General features: G+C 46.1%; 2 protein-coding genes across 2 annotated transcripts; both read right to left on the reverse strand.

The window, feature by feature from the left end:
* Nucleotides 1-5,556: 5,556 nt before the first annotated feature.
* On the reverse strand, nt 5,557-14,538 carry CDHR5 (cadherin related family member 5). The gene is made up of 14 exons (XM_072339168.1): nt 14,407-14,538; nt 14,009-14,187; nt 13,093-13,143; nt 12,626-12,718; nt 12,420-12,518; nt 11,755-11,865; nt 11,266-11,442; nt 10,931-11,021; nt 9,634-9,731; nt 9,083-9,289; nt 7,785-7,901; nt 7,524-7,596; nt 6,657-6,811; nt 5,557-6,111 (listed from the first exon to the last, which is right to left on the reverse strand). Exons 1-14 carry the CDS (start codon nt 14,471-14,473, stop codon nt 5,557-5,559), a joined length of 2,073 nt encoding a protein of 690 aa, XP_072195269.1. The 5' UTR covers nt 14,474-14,538.
* Nucleotides 14,539-16,215: 1,677 nt separating this feature from the next.
* Nucleotides 16,216-19,660, reverse strand: SCT (secretin). Its single transcript, XM_072338469.1, has 6 exons — nt 19,609-19,660; nt 18,972-19,068; nt 18,108-18,212; nt 17,749-17,853; nt 17,435-17,536; nt 16,216-16,542 (listed from the first exon to the last, which is right to left on the reverse strand). Exons 2-6 carry the CDS (start codon nt 19,058-19,060, stop codon nt 16,470-16,472), a joined length of 474 nt encoding a protein of 157 aa, XP_072194570.1. The 5' UTR covers nt 19,061-19,068; nt 19,609-19,660; the 3' UTR covers nt 16,216-16,469.
* Nucleotides 19,661-23,925: the final 4,265 nt, after the last annotated feature.

Consider the following 23,925-nt stretch of genomic DNA (forward strand, 5'->3'; position numbering starts at 1 on the left):
AATGGCCACTTCTTACTTATGCTTTTCTCCAGCAGAGGGTACTCAGGGCTCAGAAATGTTTCTGTGCCATTTCCTCAACGCGTTTCAGCCTTCCTTCAGCCACAGTCTCAAACCCAGCTCTACCACTGTTACACTGAAACAGGTGTTTTCCCTTTGGAGATTTGTTGACATCTCTCAGTACGTATCCTAGAATATCCTGGCCTTGAATGCCTGCAGGGATGGGGCATCCACAGCCTCCTTGGGCAACCTATTCCAGTGCATCACCACCCTCTGAGTGAAAAACTTCCTCCTAACATCCAACCTAAACCTCCCCTATTCTTACCTATTCCCCTATATCCCTACATTAAACACATTAAACATTAAACACATATGCTTCCCAGTCCTGCAAAGAAAGGGTCAGTGTAGAAGCCAGTGCATGTCTGCCTCAGAAAAAGTCAAACTTCACAGCCATGGTGCTCTTTATGATACTTCTATTTGAGACTATTGCACTGATTTAGAAACTCACTGAAACTTGTTTTTGTCTCTTTGCTTTATCTAAAGGCTGACTCAAACAACCTTATAAAAACATTTCTGTCACTTACTGGGATTTTTACCTTTTTTTCCCCTCTGTTTTTCTCATCAGAGTTGGACTTGATCCTTGTGGGCTGTTTCCAATTCAGCATGTTCTGTGATTACTAAAAAAGAGTCTATGATTAGCCAAGGCACAGGCTAGCTGCTCTGACTGAGAACTATCACTCTCTGCCTATATTTTGCTTTTAAAACTGGATTTGAGTATCTGAAAGACCCACATCTCCTCCCCTCCATGGTAATTGTGTTAAAGACCACTTGGGGTTCCAAGTCATGTTTATTTTGGGATGGAAAATGGATTACTACAAAGCCAGACAGCATGAAAGAGAGAGAAAAGAGATCCAGAGAGAAGGACTTTAAGTAGCTAGGGAAAGACCTGAAAATAACAAACTAGGGCCAGGTTCTCTTGAATTTCTTCTTGCTCTCAAGGCCAGCATCCTTTCCATGGAAAGAAGACACTTCTCCATGTTGAATTCTGATCCCTCAGAATCACCCCAAAGGCTGCACACAGCTCCAATGAGCACTCCTCTCTGGATATCCAGTGGGACTGCTCAGCCTTGGTAGGTCTATAACCAACCACTGCAGAGGCCCACAGTGCATTTCCCTGTGGCCAGGGCATCCCTCATCTCACACCCCTTGGATTCAGAAAGAAGGCCTTCAGGAGACTTCATAACTATTCACATCCCTCAGAACTTACCGTGGTACAAATAGATTTCCAGGGGAACCAAACATGCAATAAAATGTGGGACTGATTCTTAAATGAGATCTGAACCCAAGAATGAGCAAGTGAAATATGATTGAAAGCGTTGTGAACTTTGTATGTCAGATCAGTGCCAAAGAAAAGGACAGATTTCCTTTCTCTTTCTCATTGGGAACATATACAGTGTTATCTGTGAGGCCGTGATCTTTTGCAATATAATTAGGAAGGTGAAATATGGTTCCATGCTATATGGGACTGTTATCCCAAGAGAAGAGATTCCAGTGAAAGCTTCATGCTTACAATACTCACTGAATGACGGAAGGAATGACCAAGCACAGGCAGGAGCCAGCAGAAGCGCCTTCTCTTTCAGCTTTAATTCAACCCTAATTGTGTAGAATTAAAGACGGGTGCCTTTGCTCTCCGTGAGATGGCACTATCTGAACACACATTTTTTCCTTTTGAGTTCTGTTGTGTAATTTGTCTTAATACAAACACTAAGCTCTGTTGTTGTTGTTGTTGTTTTTTCCCAGAATGAACTTTACAGGATAAAAGAATAAAAGAGCCTGCATAAGGACAAGCTGAGCAGCTCGGGCTGCAGGGAAAGAAGCCGCCATCAGGGAGCAGCACAGGTCAGTGGCAAAATGAAGGGATTTCAAATGCATGCCAGGTAAGGGAAGACAAAATACCAACGGATTGCAGGGGTGCTCAGATTCAAGCTGCATGTCAGTACATACAGCCAAAAAGCATGAGAAGCACACCAATGGGGGAAGGCAAAGCACCAACAGATGAGAACAGATTGCAAATGGGATGGGACTCATCAGTGTGCCAAAAGCCCAAACAGCACAGCAGGAGAGGACGGACAGAGTGCCAATATTGTGACTTGCGGAATCAAACCATTCACTATTCATTGTGCCAACAGGAAGGATTAGAACACGTGTGGCACAGTAAAGGGCTACGCTGTGTCAGTCACCAAGAACCACATACTGCTGGAAAACATTCAGCTCAGCCATTGCTTATCAAGTTATTGGTTATCAAAGAACGATCTTCTGGCCTAAGGCCTTTTCTTTTTCTCCAGCCACATGGAAAGAAGAGTTAAAGGAGGACAGTCCACAAGAAAACAGTCTCAAAATGTAAAAGTGAAAGTAAAGTTATGTCTCCAGTAACCCCAAAGCCAGCAAAATGCTGAAGGAAATGAGAAGGGAAACAGAGACCATTTGCATGGAGGGACTGCTAGGAAAATAACCTAGTGTACCAGTGCGAGGAGTAAGAGGGAAGAAATCCTTCCCACGGGCATGTCTGGGAAGGAAATCTTCCTTTGGTGACCTGCTACCTCCCACAGCACACACTCCACTGAAGAGTGGTGGGGGAACAGGTTAATAACAATGACAGAGGCCACCAGCCCATCTCTGGTACCCATTGCTGCTTGTCCAATCATACACATGGGTAGAGGAACATCTCTGCCTGCCCCGAATTTGCAGTCCTGGATTTTGCAGCTTTGAAAAAGGTATTTCTGCTCTAGTGCAGTTAAAGGGCAGCTGATCCAGGATAGTTGCACATGTGTGTGTGCCCCCATGCATCACCATGGTGGTGTTATCAGTTTGCCATGCTACAATAGCAATCAAGCCAACATTCACTGGCTGCACATATTTAAGTCCACCAGGGCAAGTTTGGGCCTGGCCCATGTTCCTTGCTTTTCAGTATTACACATCTGCGTACCAGAAATGCCTTTCCTCATTTGTTAAAGGCAGACCTGGCAATCAGCAGTTCTTCCCAATGCCAGTCAGCCACTTATCAGGTCATTATGCCTTAAGGTTCCACAATAATGCACAGACCAGACAACTATAACACGCATAGCAGTGCTGTGAATAACAGGAGATGGGTTCTGGTAAGTACTGGTCCCAGTTGTGAGGGCAAAGGAGGTGATAAACACCAGGTTGCTTTTATCTGCACTTTGCTCTCTCTCACAGATCTCTACCCTCTGCAGTCTCTTCCCACACCCACAAGTGTTAGAAAGCACAGTGCTATTCCTGTTCCCTTTGCCTATCTGATATCGAGAACTTGCTGTTTCAGGAGTACAACATTTTTTGACCCTGAGACAGATTAAGTGACAAAAGCAAAGGCCTGGAGGGAGTCAAAGCAGGAACACTACAGTTTCACTCACCTATTAGCAATCTTTCCATGGGTAGCAACTGCATTGAGGACAGGCTTAATTCTACCCTCACTCTCGTGTTGGTCTAGCAATTAGCAATTACTGGGGAGTTCTCATAGCCCTATGGGAACTATTTGCTGGGCATTACCTTAAGCTACCAGAGGAACCATGCTTACAAGGTAAATATAAGGCACTCTCCCCACCCCCTGTTATCAGACAAAGCACAGTCGTATTTTCTGGGCAAATTACTTTATTGCAGTAAGGAGAAAAGCTTCCCATATTTCAGTCTCTACCTTCAGCAAAAGTACAGTTCCTGAAGTCCACATTGCAGGGCTGCTCTCATCAGAGAAACCCTGGCAGAGCTGAGCACTAGCAACAGCAAGGTGGGGAAATGTACAGGAAAAAAAACAACAGTGGAAACCAAGAGGATGAAAGCCTGTTTGGAGCTGACTGTCTTATGTTTCGGGGTACATGAGAATCCCAGCAGCTCTGTTTGGGTTTCCCTTTCATGGGTTTATCTGGAGTAATGACAGTGTTATGGAGAACAGCCCATTAAGTCACAGGCAGGATTACTTATAGTTGTGTCTTTCCTAGGAGGACATTCATGTTGATGTGATCCCATACTGCTGTGCTGAGCAAGTGAGGTAAGTATCTATGACCCAGGCTTCCCTGTCTTTTTACTGAAAGCTGAACACTCAGCAGCCTGTAGCTGCCCTCTAACTAGCTGCAAAACAGGAAAACCAGCAACAGCACAAATTCTGTACTGATAGAACAGAAGGTGCAAATGCACTCAGCCACGCTCTCAGTCGGTGGAAAACATTTCAGCTTTTGATTGCCAGATTTGGGAAGAAATTGACTGATGGATGAATCTGGACCAGAGCATCACTCACATTACTCCTAATGGCAATGGTGTGCTCACTTTGCTGAATAGATGACACGACCACAACTGAGGACAAGCCCGATGAAAGATGAGGAGAGGCTGGGGGAGGTGGGTCAGTTCCATCTTGCTAGCAGGCTTTCTAGCTCAAGCCCAGACCCAAAAGCTGAACACAGCAGCGCTGGCTTGTTCTCAGTGAAACACCTCTGCTTTTGGGCTGCAGCTTGGCTCTAGGTAAAGCCTGAAAGATGGTATTTTACCAGCAAAAGAGCCTGCTGGGCCTGTTGTGAATGGAAAAAATGGGGATGCAAAGAGGTCTACATCATCATCTACACCAAGTGGGGTGTGTGGAGGAATGCTGACCTCCACTTTCAGCAGCAATGATAAAAGGAACAGCTTGAGTCCTGTTGGACAGGGGAAGCAATGTGCTGATCCACATCCAGCACTTTGGAGTGACATCTATTGCTGCCAGAAGTCCAGGGAGTTGGAAATACACCTGATATTCTATAGGCAGCTTATGGCAGGAGCTCTTTGCCTTGAAATATAGGACACAGCCAAGGAAGGACAGCACAGTGAATGGTTTTGTGATGAAGAATAATAACTGGCAAATTCCTTCAGTAAAGAACACGTTATCAGTCCTTGGTTATCAGCAGCAGAGGAAACAGCATCTTCCAGTCATCTGAATGTTATTTTCTGGCAGGAGGGAGTCATGTGTCATGCCAGCTGCTCCTGCAGAGAGCAGAGCAAAGTCCTGAACTGAGCTCCTAATGTAGACAAGGGAGCAACAGCAGGGTCAGAGTGATTTGCACTGGCTAACGCCCTGCAGTTGACGTCAACATGCAGCACCTAAAGGGAACAGCTGAGCAGTCCGTGCTGGCTCATTTACCCACCAAGAGGAGATGGAAAGCACTGGATCATACAACTAAATTGCTACCATGAGCTGAGATAAATGGTTCAAAGTCTGTTCAGCTACATCTCCGATATACCTACCAGCTTGGGAAATGCGATGGAGGGGACTCTAGGATGAATAGGAAGAAGGATGGGACATGTTCTCCCCACACAAAATCCCAAGTCATATTTCAAGGTCTCGCTAGAAGTTTGAATTAGTTATAATCTCTTCTGGCTTTAATCTCTGCATGCAGGACAGGCATCTTTGTCCTCCTGCATTTCAGTTTTGCCCTGAGCAGAAAGGTGGGCTCTGTCTCACCCAAGCAATGGATGTTTCTCCATTTTGGTGTGGGGACAGTTGCAGACGTATTTCCATTATGCATGACTGTCACCTCTGGGAGACATGTTGACTGACACTTGGAATGGTGAGCTGTCTGAGGCAAGGGATGTTCCCAGACCTCTGTAGTGATCATCCTTGTAATCTTCTTCCTCCTTCTCGTTCTCCTGCAAATCTTGATCACTGTCATCATCATAATCTGCTGCACTGTCATTAATCACTTGAACGTTCTCTCCGCTTGGATCCACATCGGTCTTAAACCACACAGCTTTGTATCCTGGGTCCCCCTCATTCCTGTCTGTTTTGAGGATAGATTTCACTTCCTTTTCCTGCTTAGTGTCTTCTTCCATCTTTTCCTCTTCTTCTTCCTCTTCTTCTTCCGCTTGCTGGTCAGAAATGATGGTGGGAACTGAGGAAGTCTGCTGGAGTCCCTGAATCTCTTGTTCACTAGAAGATGTGGAGAAAAGTGATGGCTGCTGTATCTTGGTTACATTGATATATTCTGGGCTTTCCTGCTTGTTGGCACTCAGATCTGGATGTTCGTCTTGCTTGTAAGCTTGATTGTCATAGCTTCCAGGGAAATCCTTGGAGAACTACAGGAGAAGAGACACCTTGTGAGTGTAGTGAAAGGAAAAGAAATTGGCTGGGTGTGGCTCAAGTGACTTGGCTGGATTTTGCCCAGTATAAACCAGCAAGACTTTACTGATAGTTGTGGATATGTTCACTTTCTGCATTGGGAGGAAAAAGAAAAAAGCCTTTAATAGGGGATAATTTCCCACAATTTGCAATGCTGTTATTCCTCCCTTCCAAGACAGCTCCTTACAGCTGCAAACAAGTCAGTTTTCCTTTCAGGAGAGTGGAGACTCCTCATCCTAAGGCAGAGATCATCATCCAGTCTGACAACCTGAGCTCTAAGCATAGAAGTTACTGGGCTGCCAAAGACCTGAGAGAGCCAGGGATGGATTGCTCAGTTGCAGACAGTGCATAGAATCACTGAGTACCCTGAGTTGGAAGGGACCCACAAGGATCATCAACTTCACACAAACGTGTAATATTTAGAAAACCCACCCATACTTGAAACCCTCCTCCGGTCCGTAACAACTTCTAAACAGGGGCCAGGTACAAAGAAGGCACTTACTTTTTTATTAATCAGGAACTTGACTGTCATTCCATACTGTTTATATATCATCAGTCCAAGGAAGACTAAGGCAATTAATAGCAACGCAGCTAAGATACCTCCTAAGATGCCCATATCCTGTGCAGTGTATATCTTATCAGAGGAGGAGGCTTCAGCTACAGGGGGAAAAAAAGAAAAGACAAACAAGTGTAATGAAGTCTAGCAGTGTCAACCAACCTCTTTACCACAACACTTCCCTTCGGGGAATGATCCAAACAGTTTCTGAAGGACAAAGAAGCACCTTGTGCTGCAGTGGGATATTTAATGACATCTAAGACCATTCAGTAGCTGTACAAGAAGTTTCTTTCTATCTAAGTAGATCCCGTCTGTTCCCACTTCAGCCATTTCCACCAGCATGCAAAACTAGGATACGTTTGGACACTTGTCTGTGAAAATCTAAAGCCTTCTTCGGGGTTAATCAGCTTTGCGTGTGCAAGATGACAACCCAGTTGTCACTGGGTTTCTTTCTTTAAGATCTCCAGCTTCATTTTGTAATGTAAATTAATCTCTTTAAAGTTTAATGATTAATGAAACACAGCATTTTCCTCCTACTGGCCTGTTTATGACAATGGACTTTGAGTACTGTCTCTGCATTTAATTGCACCCTCGGTTTATCATTAATAAACTGGTGAGGGTTTAGGACGTCGATGAATTTTTAATTCTTAATCACATCTCCTAGGGATCCACAGCCCACAAACCTGATCTGGAGCTGCACCACACTCAGCTCCTTCTCCCTTCTGTTCTGTGCCACCCCCAAAGCTAGCACAGCTTGGTGGGATAACTCACTCTGAGGTCAGTGAACCAGAAGACAAAAGATACCAACTCTACCTTTGGCTGCGTTGATCTCCACTGTGACTACAGTGCTCCCCTCCTGTAGACTCACTGTATCTTTTGCAACAGCCTGTGTGGGGGAAAAAATAGCTTGTCTCTAATGATATTTTCCACAGGAGGATAGAAGAAACAACTTTACAGCTAGTGCCAGATACAGCCTGCGTCACGCAGAGTGCAGTAATACCCTTGTTACTCCTTTCCTGTTATTCTCCCTTCTTTTCACAATCCTGGCCAAGGCCATAAAGAAAGTTGCCTTACCTCCATGATTGCAGTCCCTGGTGTCTGCAGCATCACGTTGGTCAGGATGAGTCCATCTTTGGTTGCGATGAAATCGGTGCTGTTCCTTATGTAGTACTCAATGTTTGGGTTGACTTTCTGAAAAACCAGAAGAGCGAATGATTAAGCCTCGCTGTGCTTTGCGTGCATCTTTGTAAGAGCCTCTCAGCAGGACTTGTCAAGTATGCCTGAGGTATAAGCAGACGTACACAGTATGACATTATTCTGTCATAAGAATGTATCCTGAAAGTTTTGCCTCCCAACAACATCCCTAGTCTTAACCAGCTTGTGTTGGTGTCATTAATATTTCTGCAAACAAAACACATCTGTGCAAGGGGTCTTGTAATTTTCATAGAATCATAGTAACATCAAGGTAGGAAAAGACCAAGTCCAAGCACCAATGCATTGCCACTGTGCTCACTAAACCATGTCCCTCAGTGCTTGAACCTCTCCAGGGACAGTGACTCCATCACTTCGCTGGGCAACTTGTTTCAATTCTTGATCGCTGTTTCTGAGAAGAAACCATTCCTAATATCCAACCTGAACCACCCCTATTGCAACTTGAGGCCACTACCAATTGTCTTGGATGAGAAAATTGATGAGCTCCATCTTTAATAGGGATGCAAAGGTGGAGGTAAATGAAGAGCAATCATTTTTCCTTTATAAATTTCCCTTATCTCAAAAGCTATCACATTTTCCTGTGTTTTACAGGGGAGAAGAGAATGGCTGGTCAGTCAATCACTTCCCCTTCCTTTCTTCTAATACTTTTTTCTAAGAATGGCTCCTAAAAAAAAGAGCCATTACAGGGAGAAGGTTGAGTATTTCCAGCTCAGGACTGCAAGTCCTTGCTTGTTTGGTCTCTGTGGACTGTCTTGTCTTCCCAGACTGGTCCACAAGTAACTAACCGGGACCTGAGTGAGGGAAGACCACTCTGTATTGGATCCTGCCTTTCTCATCTCTTCTCAGAACCTCATATTTGGACCCATTTGCAGTATTTGCTAGTTCTAGGCTTATTTGGCATGTTGTTTTGCAGTAAATCAGTTAGCCTACCTAAATCTAAGTGCAACTGGTCCTTGGAGGAAAGGAGTCCAGCAGCAGCTTCTCCAGATTAGACCATACCACGAATGCTACTAATCTATGTAGAATTTCCAGATAAATATATGGGACACTAGAAAAAACAATGTGCTTGTCTTTCCCCTCCTCCCCCTTCCCCATGTCTGCTTATCCTGCTTTAAGACTGAAGCAGGGCTGAAGAATTCAGTGCATTTTCTATTTCTTACATCGGGGAAGTCATCATCCAGTGCTGCTATCATCAAGGGGCTTGAAGAATCACCAGCTTGGAAGACAAAGCTTCTTGGGTCCAGACCAACAAACACTGTCCCTGCATAGATATTGGACTCGAAGTATGGTGCATGGTTACTCTTATTGATGACCTGAATTTCTACATTGGCTATGGAGTATTTCTGTTTGTTGTTGACTTGAGTGGCCTGGGGAGAAAGAGAGAGACATTCCTTCTAGTGAATTCTTTGAACTCAGCAGGACGCCCCCACTCAGTTAACTTGCTTTAATAATATAACACAATCATAAGAGAAAAGGCCTCGACTCCTGCAAAAGCTTTACATGAAAGCTGGCTTAAGATGCTGATCAGCTATTAGATCTAAATGCTTTCAAAAATAAAATAAAATAATAAAATAAAAAAGAGGGAAAGGAAAAGAGGATGTGACGAAGTTAGATTTCATTATTAATGCGATTAATTCCTGACATGACAAGATCCCTGCTTCCTAGAAAGCCAGCTCTATTGGGTTTCTGTCTGCAGTGTCATCAGACTTACCATCACCTGCAGTCGGTATGAATTTGGAGAAGTTGCTACTTTGTTCATAGTTAGATTTCCTGTGTCTGCATCCACTGAGAACACGTTATCAGCATTCCCTAAAGAAACAGAAAGACCATTCAAACATGGGATACGTTCATAAAGCGACCTGGAGCTCACGGCTCCTCTTGGTGACAGCCAAGAACTAAAGCTACAGAGAACAGCTGAGTGGGGTTCCGCTTTGAGTAGCTCCAGGCATCTAGCAGGCAGGCAGCTCTATTCAGCCTTGTTACCTATCTGACTCATTGTGGACTTACTGTCCTCACTATGAGTTGCATTCTGCTCTGGAAGCACTTCTTTCTCTCTTCTGAAAGAAAGGAGCCTGGACACAGAAACCTTCTTGCCCCGATAGACAAGTAGAAATCAGCTTCCTATATCACTGCTCTGTGTCTGAATCATAAAACCATCTGTGCTGGATGCACATTAAGCTTTAAGTATCATTTTTGCTTGTCTTCCTTACTCCGAGATGCTGTAGGCTGTATTTAGATAAGAACTCCCTTATTGGGTTCCCACTGATTGTGGGGGACTGAGGACACGCTACATCCAAGAAGGAACCTGAAGTTCAATAATGTCTTTGTTATCAGGAGGATAGTCTCAGATGTGGGACCATGTGGAATAAATAAAAGTGATCGCTCCACCTGACCAATACGATCTTTTGCCTTGATGGTTAATCTAGAAGTCACTGTCTCTAAAAATAATAATAATAATAGTCTTTTGAATGAAATAGATGGCTAAGTAGCCCAGCCAGTGATGGGGCAATCATTTCACCACATTCAAGTAACCCTTTTAAAATCAAGGATAAAACAAGGCAGATTAGACTGTGGTAATGAACAGGGGAAGAAGAGCATGAAACGATGAATGAAAGTTATGCTGAGGATGTGGGAGTTTTTAGGTTCAGCTCAATTCTGTATGAGAGTGGTGTGACCAGGCTGGCAAAGTCAGGTCTAAAAGCTTAAAAACAAAACATGGCTCACTTCCCAACAGTGAGAGGAAGCCCTCATGAAACAGATTTCATGGAGCTTGTCTTATGGGCCTGCAGTTCTCTTCATCTTCCTCTCTGTACAGTCTGTTTCTTCTACTTCATCCACAATGTTCTGTGCACCTAATTCCACACCTAATTATTTCTCCGTGGCAGAAACAGAGGGGAAAATCTCCAGGCCTTTAACTCTCAAGTGCTGCCAAGGGTATCTCCTCTTGGCAACTGATGTAGGAGATATAGGAGTACTGTGGTTTGGAGGAGGTGACAAATTCCACTCACCACCAACAATACTGTACACAATCTTTTCATTAAACATGTAGTCAGGATCGATAGCATAGATGGGTCCTGGCTCCAAGGTGAGAGGTTCGGTCTGCAATGGAAAGGCAAAGTATTACATAATACGCTACAACACCACATGCTATCCAGTAGTCTCCCATCCCAGCATGACCTGAGCAGAATCAGATTAATTGCTGGGGAGGAATGAAGGGAGGGAGGGAGAACTTTCACTTTCCAGGCTGATGAAGGCTGTGTTTATTCCTGAAGACCAGCACTAGCTCATGACAATGATTAGGTGCTAATAGCATGATGGATACCACTTTATCATGCCTCCTTACCGACATCTCGGACATATTGACTCTCCCAGTATAGGTGCTGCCGATGCAAATGCTTCTGTCCGTGTCAATGAAGGTGCAGGGTAGGAACCAGGGAGATCTGGTGTCAGCTTGCTCAATAATGATGTTTATTGTTGCAGTAGCTGTATGAATGACTGCGTTCACGCCCTCAGTATTATCCTGTGCCCAAAAGCAAATTGTAAGATGCAAGTTTTATTGTCAGAAGATCCCAAAAACCCAAGGTCTTTTAGCTGTTCTAGCTTGATTCTGTATGAGGTGTAGGAGCTCATATGAAATTAGCTCAAGCAGTGAATCATCTGCTGACATTCTGCTGACAAAGGTGGGCTGGATGCAGAGCTGGTTGCAGTCACTGTGTGATTATGGAAGTGGAAGGCTGCTCCAAACCCACTGCCCTCACCATCCACCCTCCCTCCTGCCATCCCAGAGACCTCCCATTCAGGCTTAACTTCTAGTTGCTCCGAAGTAACTTACCATTGCGTACAGGAGCAATGTTGTGAAGTTAAATTTTTCATAATTCAACGCTTTTTGTAAGTAGATTTCAGGGTTATTGACTCCTCTTATGGCAAAATAATCGCTGGTGTTCTGTGGGGGGAGAGGGAAGAAATGGAAAAGCTCTACTAGTGGTCATGGTCACAAGCAGGTTAAAACTGCTGCCTTTGGATTTACATCAAGAAGAAAACGAAGTCTGCCTTTGTCTTTGATATAAACTTCTGAAATCTCGGGCAGATCATGCAGTCTCCATTCTGCACTGACTCTGTAGACAAACGGGAGAACAACTTCTTTCTGACTCAGAGCAATTCTGAGCTCTGTGAAGTTCAAAGATCTCTCCTGATCTTTTTACAGACCATCCCATCGTGACTTCCCTGAACCCTATGACTCAAAACATCCCAGGTGAACGTTGAGCTGCACCGTGTGGCAAAGCCATAAACACAAGAAAATGTCAGTATCAGTAATATCGACTGCAATGTTCTGCTAGGCAGACCAACACCTGGTTCTCACAGTAGGCATCTCTCTCCCAGAAGCTGCTGGAGAACCAGATGGCACACAGCAATCCTCAGAGCTGGGCCTCATCTGAATCAAACATGAGGATCTCTTCAGAACGATACTTCCCTCCCCCAAAGAAGAAAGATGCTTACCTGCACCGTCGAACTGAGTTTATAGTAGATGATGTCCAGGTCAGCATCACTAGCACTTACACTTTCACGGTCTACAATGGTTGCATTCACTTTTGCATCCTGAAACACAGTTGTTGTGGTTATTCTCTCTGTGACACTGGCTGAAGACGTCTCCCTGGTACATATCCCTTTGTCCCACAGGTAACACACTTCTGTGAAATCCTTACCTCAGGTACAACTCTGCTGAGGTTCGTTTCCTTAAACACTGGGCTGTTATCGTTCAGATTGATAATGGTCACAGTAATTGTCAGGCTGTGACTCTGCAGATGGAGTAAAGCGAGAGAATCAAAGAGAAAAGTGAGTCTTAGGGCTTGGTCCCGAATTATCAGGTGGTAGAGGGGATGGTGTAAGGAGAACACTTGGATGGGTGTTGGATGGGGCAGCATCCAAGGAGTGCTTGGATGTTGTGTTGAGGGACATGGTACAGTGAGAACTATTGGTGGGCAGTTGGACCGGATGATCTTGTCGGCCTTTTCCAGCCTTGGTGATTCTATGATTCTACCCCCCTACTGTGTGGGGGTTTGTGGTTTGTTCCCATCCCCACCATTCACAGAGCCACTAGGAAGAGATGAGGGATGCACATGCTTCCTTGCACTGCCTTGTGATGGAACTGGGCGTTTGGAAGAGCACTCACCTCCACAGCGCTTTTCTCACAGATCAGAGTCACTAACAGCACCGCGACGCTCTGCATGCAAAAACAAAAACCCAGCCATTTTAGAAATGTACAGGCTCTTTCTGAACCAGAAACGCTGCTGGGCTTTATCTTGTTTTCAGGCATATCTCACTATTCCCCTTCTTTCTTTTACAGCCACTCATCAACACTGGGATCTTTTTTATACTGGAGTCAAAGCTGACTCGTCAACAGCTACTTTGTGGTCCCTGTAACACGGCAGAAGAGCTAATTAACTGTTTTCTCCTACTTTAGGTAAGTTCAAACAGAGATTTCTTTTTAAACGGAATGAAACAGAAATGTGCCATGCAGGAAGTGCATCAGCGCCTGCAGGGTGTTACCTTTGCCTGCTATTCTTTACTCAAATGTGGGTTTTCACTTTGTTGGAAAGGCATCTTAAGGACACTTGTGGCTGCGTACAGCACTCTGCAGGGAGGTAGAATAGTTTAGCAGCATCCTAACTAAGCACACGGAGCTTTTACGCTGCCTTTTTGCTCCACACAACATCACCTCACTGCTCGGAACTGAATTTCAAGACAGGCAAACAGGGATCCTTTCCAATGAGTCCTGAAGAGCTCTGAACTCTGCAGTTGTCACCTTTCTGGTTTAAAACCTTCTGATTGCTTTTATTCTTACAGGTTTATTGAAAGAAAGTTATATCACGCAGCCCCCCTCATCCACGTGCTCTGACCGTGAAAAGGCTGATCTCTCTTGTAGTGAACAAAAAACCCATCTGAAATAGGCTTATTTTTCAAAGATATTTACCTGTATGCTTTAGACTTGGGCTACAAATTCCTGGAAGATCAAGATCTCAGGCTGAAACCCACTGCATCCCAACATTGCCCACCTCATCCTTACAGCCTGCCCGCTGAAGGCTTACCTCATAGTCCACACTACTGACCAGCTGCAGCTCAGACCCATTGATGGTAAAATAACTGGCATCCAGTGAGGTAGGATCAATAGTTACAGAGTAATTTGGTTCCAAAGAGATTGTGGTCACTACATGTCCAGGAAGGTTGTTTTCAGGAACACTGGGATTGCTGTTGGAGACAGAACATCCTGGGGGAAGAAAAAAACCCACAACAAATGAATCACAAAATGGCCCGAAATTCACACTGTGTTAGAATGAGAACTGAGATCCCTCTGGTTACCTTCAGAGAGAAAACCCTTGAACAAAGCTGTCCTAGAGCAAGACTCTAAAAGCCATTTGCTGGTTGCAATGGAGCAGCCTGGTGCCATGGGGGTTATTTCTGTGGTCACAGACCTCCAGCAACTTACCTTGTTGTGCTGTTACAGAGAGCGGCAGAAGGAGCACAGAAGCCAGGAGCCAGTGGGAGACACCCATGGTGAGCTGCGTCGGCGAAGAAATTCCTAATCAAGCTGATCTCCCCATTTCTCGCAGCACCTTCCGCTTTCACTGCCTCACAAAGGCAGAAGAACACTGGCAGGACGGAGAGCGTTGCTGCACTTCAACCTTTGCCTCGTCGTCTCATTGGATGACTTCTAAGACATGCGCTGCTCACGGAACACAGTAATGCATGAATTCCGGTTTCTACTTTGATCCCCGGGCTTTTCTCCCTTCAGCTTTCTTTAGCAACAAGGGAATATTCGGAGCCATTTTACAGGGTGGGTTTTCCTGTTTGCTCTCTGTCTTGGTCAAGTTGTATCCACAAGGCTTTATCTCTTCCTCTCCCAGAACTACAAGCTGAAGTGTCTGAGGATATTGAGCCTAGGGGAGCTTGTCCTGTCCATTTCTCCTCATCAAGCACTGTGTTGAGACCTGGTGGGACTCCTTAACAAGAATTTTGCCCAGTACTGCAGTAAATCCTGTTAGAGGATGGCTGGAGAAGACAGAACTCTGGAGTGATTTAAGTAGACGAGTGCTTAGAGGGCCTCCCATCACTTGGCTCAAACAGTCTGATGTTATTGTGAAGGCAAAAAGCAGGTTAGAAGGAAAGCACCGTGCCATGCAGAGGACACTAGGCTGTGGTTTACTGCCTTGTTGCACCATTGTTTATGTAGGCTGGAGTTTAGCCAAACTGTTTAACCTTTTTACTTTACTTTTCCTATATCTAAATGGAGAGAAATAACCACCATTCTTCTGTTTTATGTCGTTGCATGGAGCGTGGCCAGATAGTGTTGTGGGGAAGGGAACCTTTGCTGCCAGGTAAACGACATCACTGTGCCTCAATCTCTCTCTTTGAGTCAAAGTCTCATTTCTTTACAATAAGCCTTGTCTCAAAAGATGACTTAATGCCAGTCTGGCTTATCTCCGGTATTAAAAGCATCTACTGGCAAAAGATCTCACTTGCAGGGCAAAGGTAGGGCAAAATTAGGCATATTAATTCACTTCTAAACAAGTTTATGGTTTCAGTAAAGTAAGAGCCATCTTGGCTGCCTCTTGTTTCAATGGCAAAGAAAGCTAGTCCCTGTGTAGGTGCCTAGGCTGAGATAACCAGCCATGTTTCTGAGACGATCTTGTGACTCTCAGTCACTCTGTGATACCCAGATGAGGTGAGTGGAGTGGATCCAAAGACTGATCAGATCCAGGTGCAGCCCTGTGGTTGCCCAGCAGCTCAGCAGGGACAATGCAGGTCCCCTTCCACCAGTGGCCAGCAGCATCTCTTTATACAGATGCTCCCCTGAATTTCCATCCAGGATCCAACAATTTACACATGATGGGAACAAATTCCTTCCAGCAGAGCTTTGTCTTTGGTGGCTTTGAGAAGGCAGGGCAGTAAATATGAGGGCAGAATGGAGCGAAAACCATCTGCATGTATCTCTGTTGTATAGCTCTCTAATAGCACCTAGAACCTGGCTAAGCTTTTGCTGAATGGAGCCAGCCCTGTTGCTGGCTTCTTTGTACAGCTGAGCAGCTGCTCAGCCTCTACCTTGCGTTCCCAATAGCCCAACACGTAGTGAAGGAATCATCCTCACTGTGTTTGCCAAATGAGAGCCAAAGCATAACTAGGATATCTGTGTTGGACTTTGGAAGCAGGCAGTCAGATGTAATGCAGTAGGATTGATGTGCTTTCTGCTATGCACAAGCTCCACCTATTGACACCACTTCACACCAACACGCATTTTAATCTTGTCTAAGAGGTTTTATTGTTGTTGGTTGGGTTTTTATTTCTTTTATTTTATTTTATTTAGCTGCTTTCCGGAATTTTTGTTTATCTTATTTGCTGATCTCAAGAGTGTTTTCCAAAGCAAAATCCAACGTCTTTTCTCTTTATTTTCAAGGTTCTTTACATGCAAAATCATCTCCTCGGTTGTTTCTGACAGAACATCAGTTTTCCTTTCACCTACTGTCAAAAAACACCTCTCTTCCTTCACATCTGTCACCAGCTGCAGAGGGGGCAAACGTACTGGCTGGTAATTGCAGCAGCTTCCTGGGCATCGCTGTCTGAGTGGCTGTGGGGGGGAGGGGAGTGAAAAACAGCTTGTTATTTCTGTGGGAAAGGATCACAGGTAAAGGGCAAAGTTCAGAGGTAATAACAAGGAGATGTGTGATGCTGGGGGGGCTGGAATGCCCTTTTCTGGGCAACCTGTGCCCTTATCACACAGCAAAGTGTTTCATCCTATCTAAATCTACCCTCTTTTATTTAAAGCCCTTCCCCCTTTTCTTGTCACTACATACCCTTATAGAATTACTGTCTCCATTTTATAATCCCCCTTTCAGGTTAAGCTGCAGTAAGGTCTCCCCTGAGCATTCTCTTCTCCAAGCTGACCAATCTGAGCTCTCTTAGCTTTTCCTCATAGGAGAGGTGCTCCAGCCTTCTGACCATCCCTCATTATTATAGGCAACGTGGAGGGATGGCTTATTCCTCCTCTTTCTAGTGCTCTTATGCTGAGATGTCTAATTGAAAACAATCGGCCGCTGGGAAGACACAATGTCCAGACGTTGGGGTAGAACATCCAGAGGGGTGTGCCTGAATCATGTCCTGAATCCTGACTGGATTGAGTCTCCTGATGAGCTGGGACATCAGCTTAGTCCAGAATAACAACTCTACTATTAGAAAAGGATCTTAGCTCATTTTCCCCGAGCTTTTTATTGTTTTTCATTACTGGCTTTTATATGGCACATCTTAGCTGTAAAGCTCAGTGTCAACATCGCTTTAGATAAAGCACAACAGAGTGCCAGGCAGGCTCAGCAGGTAGAAATAGAGATTACCTTGAATGCAGAGAGGAAAATCAATTGAGATTGCACGCATCTTCCTGGCACCTTGCAGTTTGACCAGACCATTTGCTTTGTTAGCTCTGAAAACCACCCCTGAGAGCACAGCTTTTGGCAGAGCAAACCTACCTGCTGTTCAGAAAGCTCTGGTACAGCCACATGTAGCAAAGGTCCTCATTGCTGTTTTCTTTCTCCTTCTCCTGCACATCTGTTTTGACCGGACCTGGATTGCTGCTTGAAATAAAGAATAACAAGAGCAATACTAACAATAAAGAAGGGTCAATACTAACAATAAAGAAGGGTAACCAGCACAGCTGTGAAGCAGCACTGCTCTCTGGAAGGCAGGTTGAGCCACCAGGAAGCTGCCCCCTGGTCTGTCAACTATGGTGTGTAGAGGCCCCGGCCACACTGCGTTGCCACCCCCGAGGAAGAGGAGCTCTCACCTGCGCTTGCGGCCCATGAGATTTTTGATAAACTTCTGAACCTGAGCATTTCCTCTCATCTTGCTGTACTCGCTGGTGAACAGCCCGTCTGAGTGCCTCTGAGTTCTGCAGCAGGGAAAAGACAACGGAATGACTGCAGCTCCCAGCCACGCTACTTATCTCAGCGCTCGGAAATGTCTCCACTCTTTGGAAGAGCCGGATCCCTCCCCTTCTATCTCCTCCCATCTTCTGCATCCACTGGATGAGGCCAGCACTGAGGCTGGCATTGGAACTGGAGGAAGCTCAGCCCCATGGACTCCTCATTCATCACTGGAATCCCATCTCCCTGCACCAGGAGAGTGGATTCAGCTCCTCCCTACCTCTCCTTGAGGCCCACCAGGTGTTTCACTAGCTGCTGCAGGTAAGCGTTGTCATTCATCTTGCTGAGTTCACTGTGGAAAAGCCCGTCAGCATGTCTCTCAGTCCTAGAGATGAGAAGAGGACGAAAGACATGGCTTTAAAACTGCAGAAGAACGGGCACTTAAAGTTGCTCTCTCAAGAAAAGAGGGTCCCAGGCAAAAGTGGGTAAGAATTTGTGCTGGTAGGTAATGGGAGTCATACCACAGCCAGCACTCACTGGTGGCTGATTCACAAAGCACTGAAAACTATGCTCAAAGCTTCAGTGATGTCCAACCGAAGCCAGCAGGCTCCAAAGCGGGCTGAGCAGTGGGTGGGATTAAAGGTCTGGGATGTTGATGTTGGTCTGGACCAGCTTCAGGAGAGAACCCCTTGTGTGAGTGTTGTATCTATGGCAGTGATAGTATCATGGAAGCTTGGCCGGGCAGTGGTGGTGACCATGGGAGGGCTGCAAGGGTCTTAGCTCTGCCCTCCAGCCTAAGACCTTCAGTCACTCTGGCCTTAACTGCTCTATTTAAACTATTTAGACGTGAGAATTCCCCTCAGGAATGTTTCAGGGGTGTCTTTTTTTATGTAGTTTGACCTGTTTAGGGTCGTGATTTCAGTTCTCACTGAAGTCCAATCAATGCTTCCACACTTAAGCGAGAAAAACAATGTTTACAACATTTACATTCGTTGAACTAAATCCATCTGGGGAAGAAAAATAGGACAACAACCAAACTGTTCCAACTTCGGGAAGGAAGATGAAAGGTTGGCATTATGGCTGGCAGGCTCTTCCAACAGAAAGACATGGAGAAAAGGGAAGCAGAGGCAGAAGGAATGCTTACCTCTCCCGGGATGGAAGACATGCTGAGAAGTGAGACAGGACGATCATGGGAACGATTATACGGCTCAGACCAGTCATCAAGGAAACCATGTTGGCCCCTGAAACAAAGTTGAATGGCTGGTGGAACGAATGACCTGGATCTCTGGTGGGGATCACGTGCCACAGAGAAGACATGGCTACATAAATAATGTAACTACGACTAAATGAGGCAGGAATTCCTGCCAGCAAAGGCAGCGCTTCTTTAAAGTGTGAAAGATGACAAATTCAAGTCATTCATGTTGCCAGGAAGTTGTAGCCGTCACTCTGCCGCCATGGGCAGCGTGCCATCTTGGAGCTTGGACATGAGGGTGCCTTTCATAGACGATGTCTGTGCTGGGACACAGTATAACATGCCTTGAATACGCAGGGAGGGTGAGTTAACATGAGATAATTCATTGGTGGTACCACCGTGTGGGATAAACTCTGCTCTACTACAAGCACCTTGAGAACCGAGTCTGCAGGGAGAGGACTTCAAACGCCTATGAAAGCTTCCCACACTGACAGTTAGCAACATACCTCAAGGATGCCCAGGAGAAATCTGTTTTCCTCTCCTTCTAAATTATCAGGCAAAAAAAAATGGCCCATAACAGAGAACTCACCTACACACAAGGGAAGGAAAAGCCCCACGCGTGTGCTGATATCCGTCTCTCCTCTAATCTTTCAAGAGGAAAAAAAGAAACAACAGGCATTTTCAGTAACAGCAGCTCGTATCTTGTTTTCTCGCTGAAATAAGAAGAAAACTGCCTTTTGTTCATCACAAGCTGATGCATTTTGTTCCCTTCTACCTCCAACCTCTTCTCATGGCTCCGTGCCCGCAGAGATGCATACGTGCCTTTGAAAGAGGGTGCTCACATTTCCCCAAGGGGTACCCAGAAGCTACGTCTTTAATTGGAAATACTCTTCTTTCTCCTGCAAAGGAGCAGGCTTTGCTTTTTTGGCTGCACTCTGGGAAATCCTCAGGCACTCCTTGCTAACCTAATATCAAAGCTCTTCCCATTTGGTTTTATTCCAGCCTGGAACTAGACAGTACAAAGAGCATTAAAGGGCCATTTTGGCTGAAAGCGCCCATCAACCCAGCCAACCTAAAACTAAGGACCACATATCTCCGGTCCAGCTCGGTTCTTTCCTCTGTCTCCTCCAGAGGAGCAAAGCCCCATTCTCTTATCAGCACGACTGCTCAGGAGATGGATGCCCTCATGGCAGTGGCTCAGCAATTCACCATCCAAGCCTGGAAAGCAGGGAGGATGCAGCCCACCCAGCCTGACCAGCCGGCACAGCAGTACTTACCACTCAGTGCTGGTTCTGGACTCTCAGCCAACTCACAATGTGCCACTGGCCCACTTCACTCCACAGCCCCCTATAAATCTGCGGCCCTTATCAAAAGCAATTATTTGGGTAAAGATACGAATATGAGCAATTGTGGTTAACAGCAAATAGTGCATCCGGGCTGAAATGTCCTTTTAATTACTCCAGAAACCCATGGGGTCATTCACAACAGTTCAGTGGGCCGCATTTCTGCTGATGCTCCTGTTTGTGTGCACAATCACGGCAATTTGTTGGGCAAACATCCCCGTACCAATTGATTCATTATGATTGGCATCATTATCTCTCCTCCTGGCTTTAATTACTTCTTGATAGGAGCTTCATCTTCTGTTCTTTCTTCCTCTTTTAATTCTGGCCTGGGTTTTGTTTGCATTTACCAGGACGATTCAATGAGTGTGATCTGGCTGAACAACAAGCATTGTTTCCTAGGGCAAACACCCTCCAATCAGTGGCACTGGTGGGGCTTTTGCAAGAGAAGACAATGTTTTTCAAGCTGTGGTTTCACAAGCACAACTGCTATAGGTCTGGCAGGAGCAGACTGTACCACAGCTTCAAAGGAGGGAGAATATTGATGCATGCATAGAAACACCCTGGAAATACCCCCTACCTTTGCTGGGTTTTGGAGCTCTCAAACTCTACTGCTACCGATGACATAGAAATGGAGGGGAAAAAGATAGGAATACAACTTATCTCTCTGTATTTATATTGTATAAAGATGTTTGGAAGTGGTATCAGTTCTGATGGGATCAGATGGAGTTGCCAGGCAAGATAGGAAAAGAGCAAGGAGGAAGGAAAGAGTGGAGACCAGAAGAACAAGAACTGAAGGAACCCGATTTGTCTGCTTGGCAACAAAGAGTGGGGTTTGCCTTGTGGCAGTGGCAGAGAGTGAAGAGGTGATGGGGTAGAAAGGAGTGTGGCCAGGCCTAGCGCTGCTCAGGCTTGGCGCTGATTAACACAGCATGGAGAGACCCGTGATGAGCTGCATTAAGGAAATCCAATTGCCACATGTGCAAGGGCTATTCACAGCAGCCGTGTTCTCAGCTGCAGTCACCCCAGGGAGAGACAGAAGGGATAGCAGGCCTGCAATGTGACACGCATCAGCTTATAACTCTATTGCCCTCATCTCCAACAAGCTGTAAGAGCAGGCCAGGTAAATGCTGCTAGTGTGCTGTGTGGGTGTTGTAACTCCTGCCGTGTGCTGGGAAAGCCTGTCCAGCCTTTGGGGTGCCCGCTTATCCAGGGCAGCCATTACAAGGTAGCATCTCTTGCCAGCTCATCCACTGTCCATACCTGGGATGTGTTACAGCAGCACCTCAGGATCTCCGGGGTCTTTGTGGATACACCTTCCTTGGCCAAAACACCCCTACAGCCTTTGTGCTGCTCTTTGAGATTGGTGGCCCTGAGATGGCTGAGTGCACAGGGGTCCAAACGGGCTGAGAAGTTTGCCAGAGACCATCTCATCCATGACATGGGTCCAGCAACGCCGCCACAAGCCCTGATGCAGCTGTCAAAGGGAAGCCCACAGGAGGAGCACAGGCTGTGCCAGCATCCAGCAGTGCACCCATGGGTGGCGTGGGAGTTCATTGAGGTCAGACGGTACACGAAACTGCGAGGCTAAATCCTTCCTACGTAAAATACCCTTTAATCAGCTTACAGGGTGTTCAGGAACTTCTACCTCCCCCATTCTTTCTTTCTGCTTAACACGTATGTGTGCGAGCCCACGCGTGTCATAAGGATTTTCACTTTCATGCTTCCAGGTGAGCCCTCCCCAACACCCAGGCCCTGGCCAACAGCATTGCTATTTACAGAGAGAAGATTGGAGGCATTTTCTCCACCCTCAAATCTGAAAGAGAAAGGTCCCTAATTGGACTAAGGGGATTGACTGGTGGATTTAGCCCCCCGAATACTCCTTTCTCGCACAGGATGGTTTCAGGAGTGGTTTTAATCTTTGCCACCTGATCTGCAATGTTGGCCGCAGAGGAGCGGGATGTGGTGGGGGCAGCTGTAGGTGGTCTGGAGAAATGGAGAAGGATAGTTAGAATACGTGGCTATGAGACCTCAGAAAAACGCCTACCCAGCTCCCACATCCCAGGGAGGATTCAGTTATTCCCAGGTCCGCAGCAGGGTAGGGAGCATTCCTTGTCGCCCCCGATGCAGAATCCCCTTTGTGGTCCCTTTTGGAAGCTCGTGCTTAAAGCAATGAGTAAAACAAGAGGAAAGCAAGTGATTTAGCAGGGAGCAAATAACTCCTAGCAAAGAAGATGCCAGGATTTGTAAGTCCTCAGCAGAGAGAAGCATCTCCCCACATCCTATCCTACCCTCCTCTAGAGATGTGAGGGATGTGCCTGGCTCTAACTGTATTGCACTCAGCTCCTAAGATGCTTTGGGGTTGCCTTGGATTGCTTCTGCCTTCCTGCTTTGTTCTGGGCAGCAGAGTCCAGCAAAGCAAGGCAGGGATGTGCTTCAGTGTATCATATGATATTCTTCTGGGTTGGCACCTGCTTAAAAGCAGTTAAATATGGGGGACGAGAGGAAATCAGTGGTATAAGGTGTCACATCCCTGACAGTTCCCGTTTGCTCTGAAGTCTGGAAGATGCTGGACATGCTTGTTATCTCCGAAACTGACAGCAGTACTTGTGGGGAAGGACAGCAAAACCTTCATGTTAGGGGGTTTGGGCTTTGCTAGAGCCAGACCTCAGCCATTTGGATCAAAGCTGTATCTGCTTTGAGCCAAACCCTTGGGTGAAACCTGCCACAGAATCCAGTTCTTTAGGAATAAAGTATTAGGTACTTGACACACAGTGGAAAAGCAAAATCCTTAGAACGTTTTGCTAAGAGCTGGGAGGAGGGGGGTGACGGCACGTCTCACCTGGGATGCTGGCAAATGTGCTGGTTTCCCATTGGGTTGGGATGAGAGATGCTATGGGAGCAAGCCAAGCCATCCCTTATCCAACTGCTTGGGGGAGGACAACATGCATTGCTGCAGGGATGGGGCTGCTTCGTCTGTCCTCGGGCTCTTGGTTTGGCACGGCTCTGCCCAACTGGACTATGCCTTGTTCCTTACGCAGAGCAGCTCCGAGCACAGTCTCTCTGCAGCAGAGCTATGTGCTAATGCTCCCCACGCTCCTGGCTTTGCCACAGCTCTAATTGGCATCAGCATCTGTAATCTCAGCCTCCAGCCGTTTGCTGTGTCTGGGGAAGAGGAGAAAGCACTTTGGGGAATTCATTTTAATTATAAAGATAACGTGCTCTGTGACCCAGCTGGCAGGTGGTCCGGCCCAGCAATGAGCATGGCAGCTCCCAACACCTGGACGTCATTTTGGCTGCATCTCTCTCCGTGTCAGGGACCTGACAGGGTTTGTGAGATGAGGAGGTTCCTTCTGAGGCTCTTGCTGCTCACTGATGTGCCTCTCCGTGCCTGTTTGATACCGAGCACATCTCCTCACCAGGAGCTTTTTCTTGATGCATCTCCCCAGGAAGCTCACTGATGTTCCAAGAGCAGGAGAGGCTCTCTGAGTACCTTAATTTGATCCGTCCCGTGACAGAAGCCCTTGTATTTACCCTCGCATGAGATCAGTTACATGGCTTAGTCC

This window comes from Excalfactoria chinensis, chromosome 5 (genome assembly GCF_039878825.1).
Source record: "Excalfactoria chinensis isolate bCotChi1 chromosome 5, bCotChi1.hap2, whole genome shotgun sequence".
NCBI classification, from domain to species: Eukaryota; Metazoa; Chordata; class Aves; order Galliformes; family Phasianidae; genus Excalfactoria; species Excalfactoria chinensis.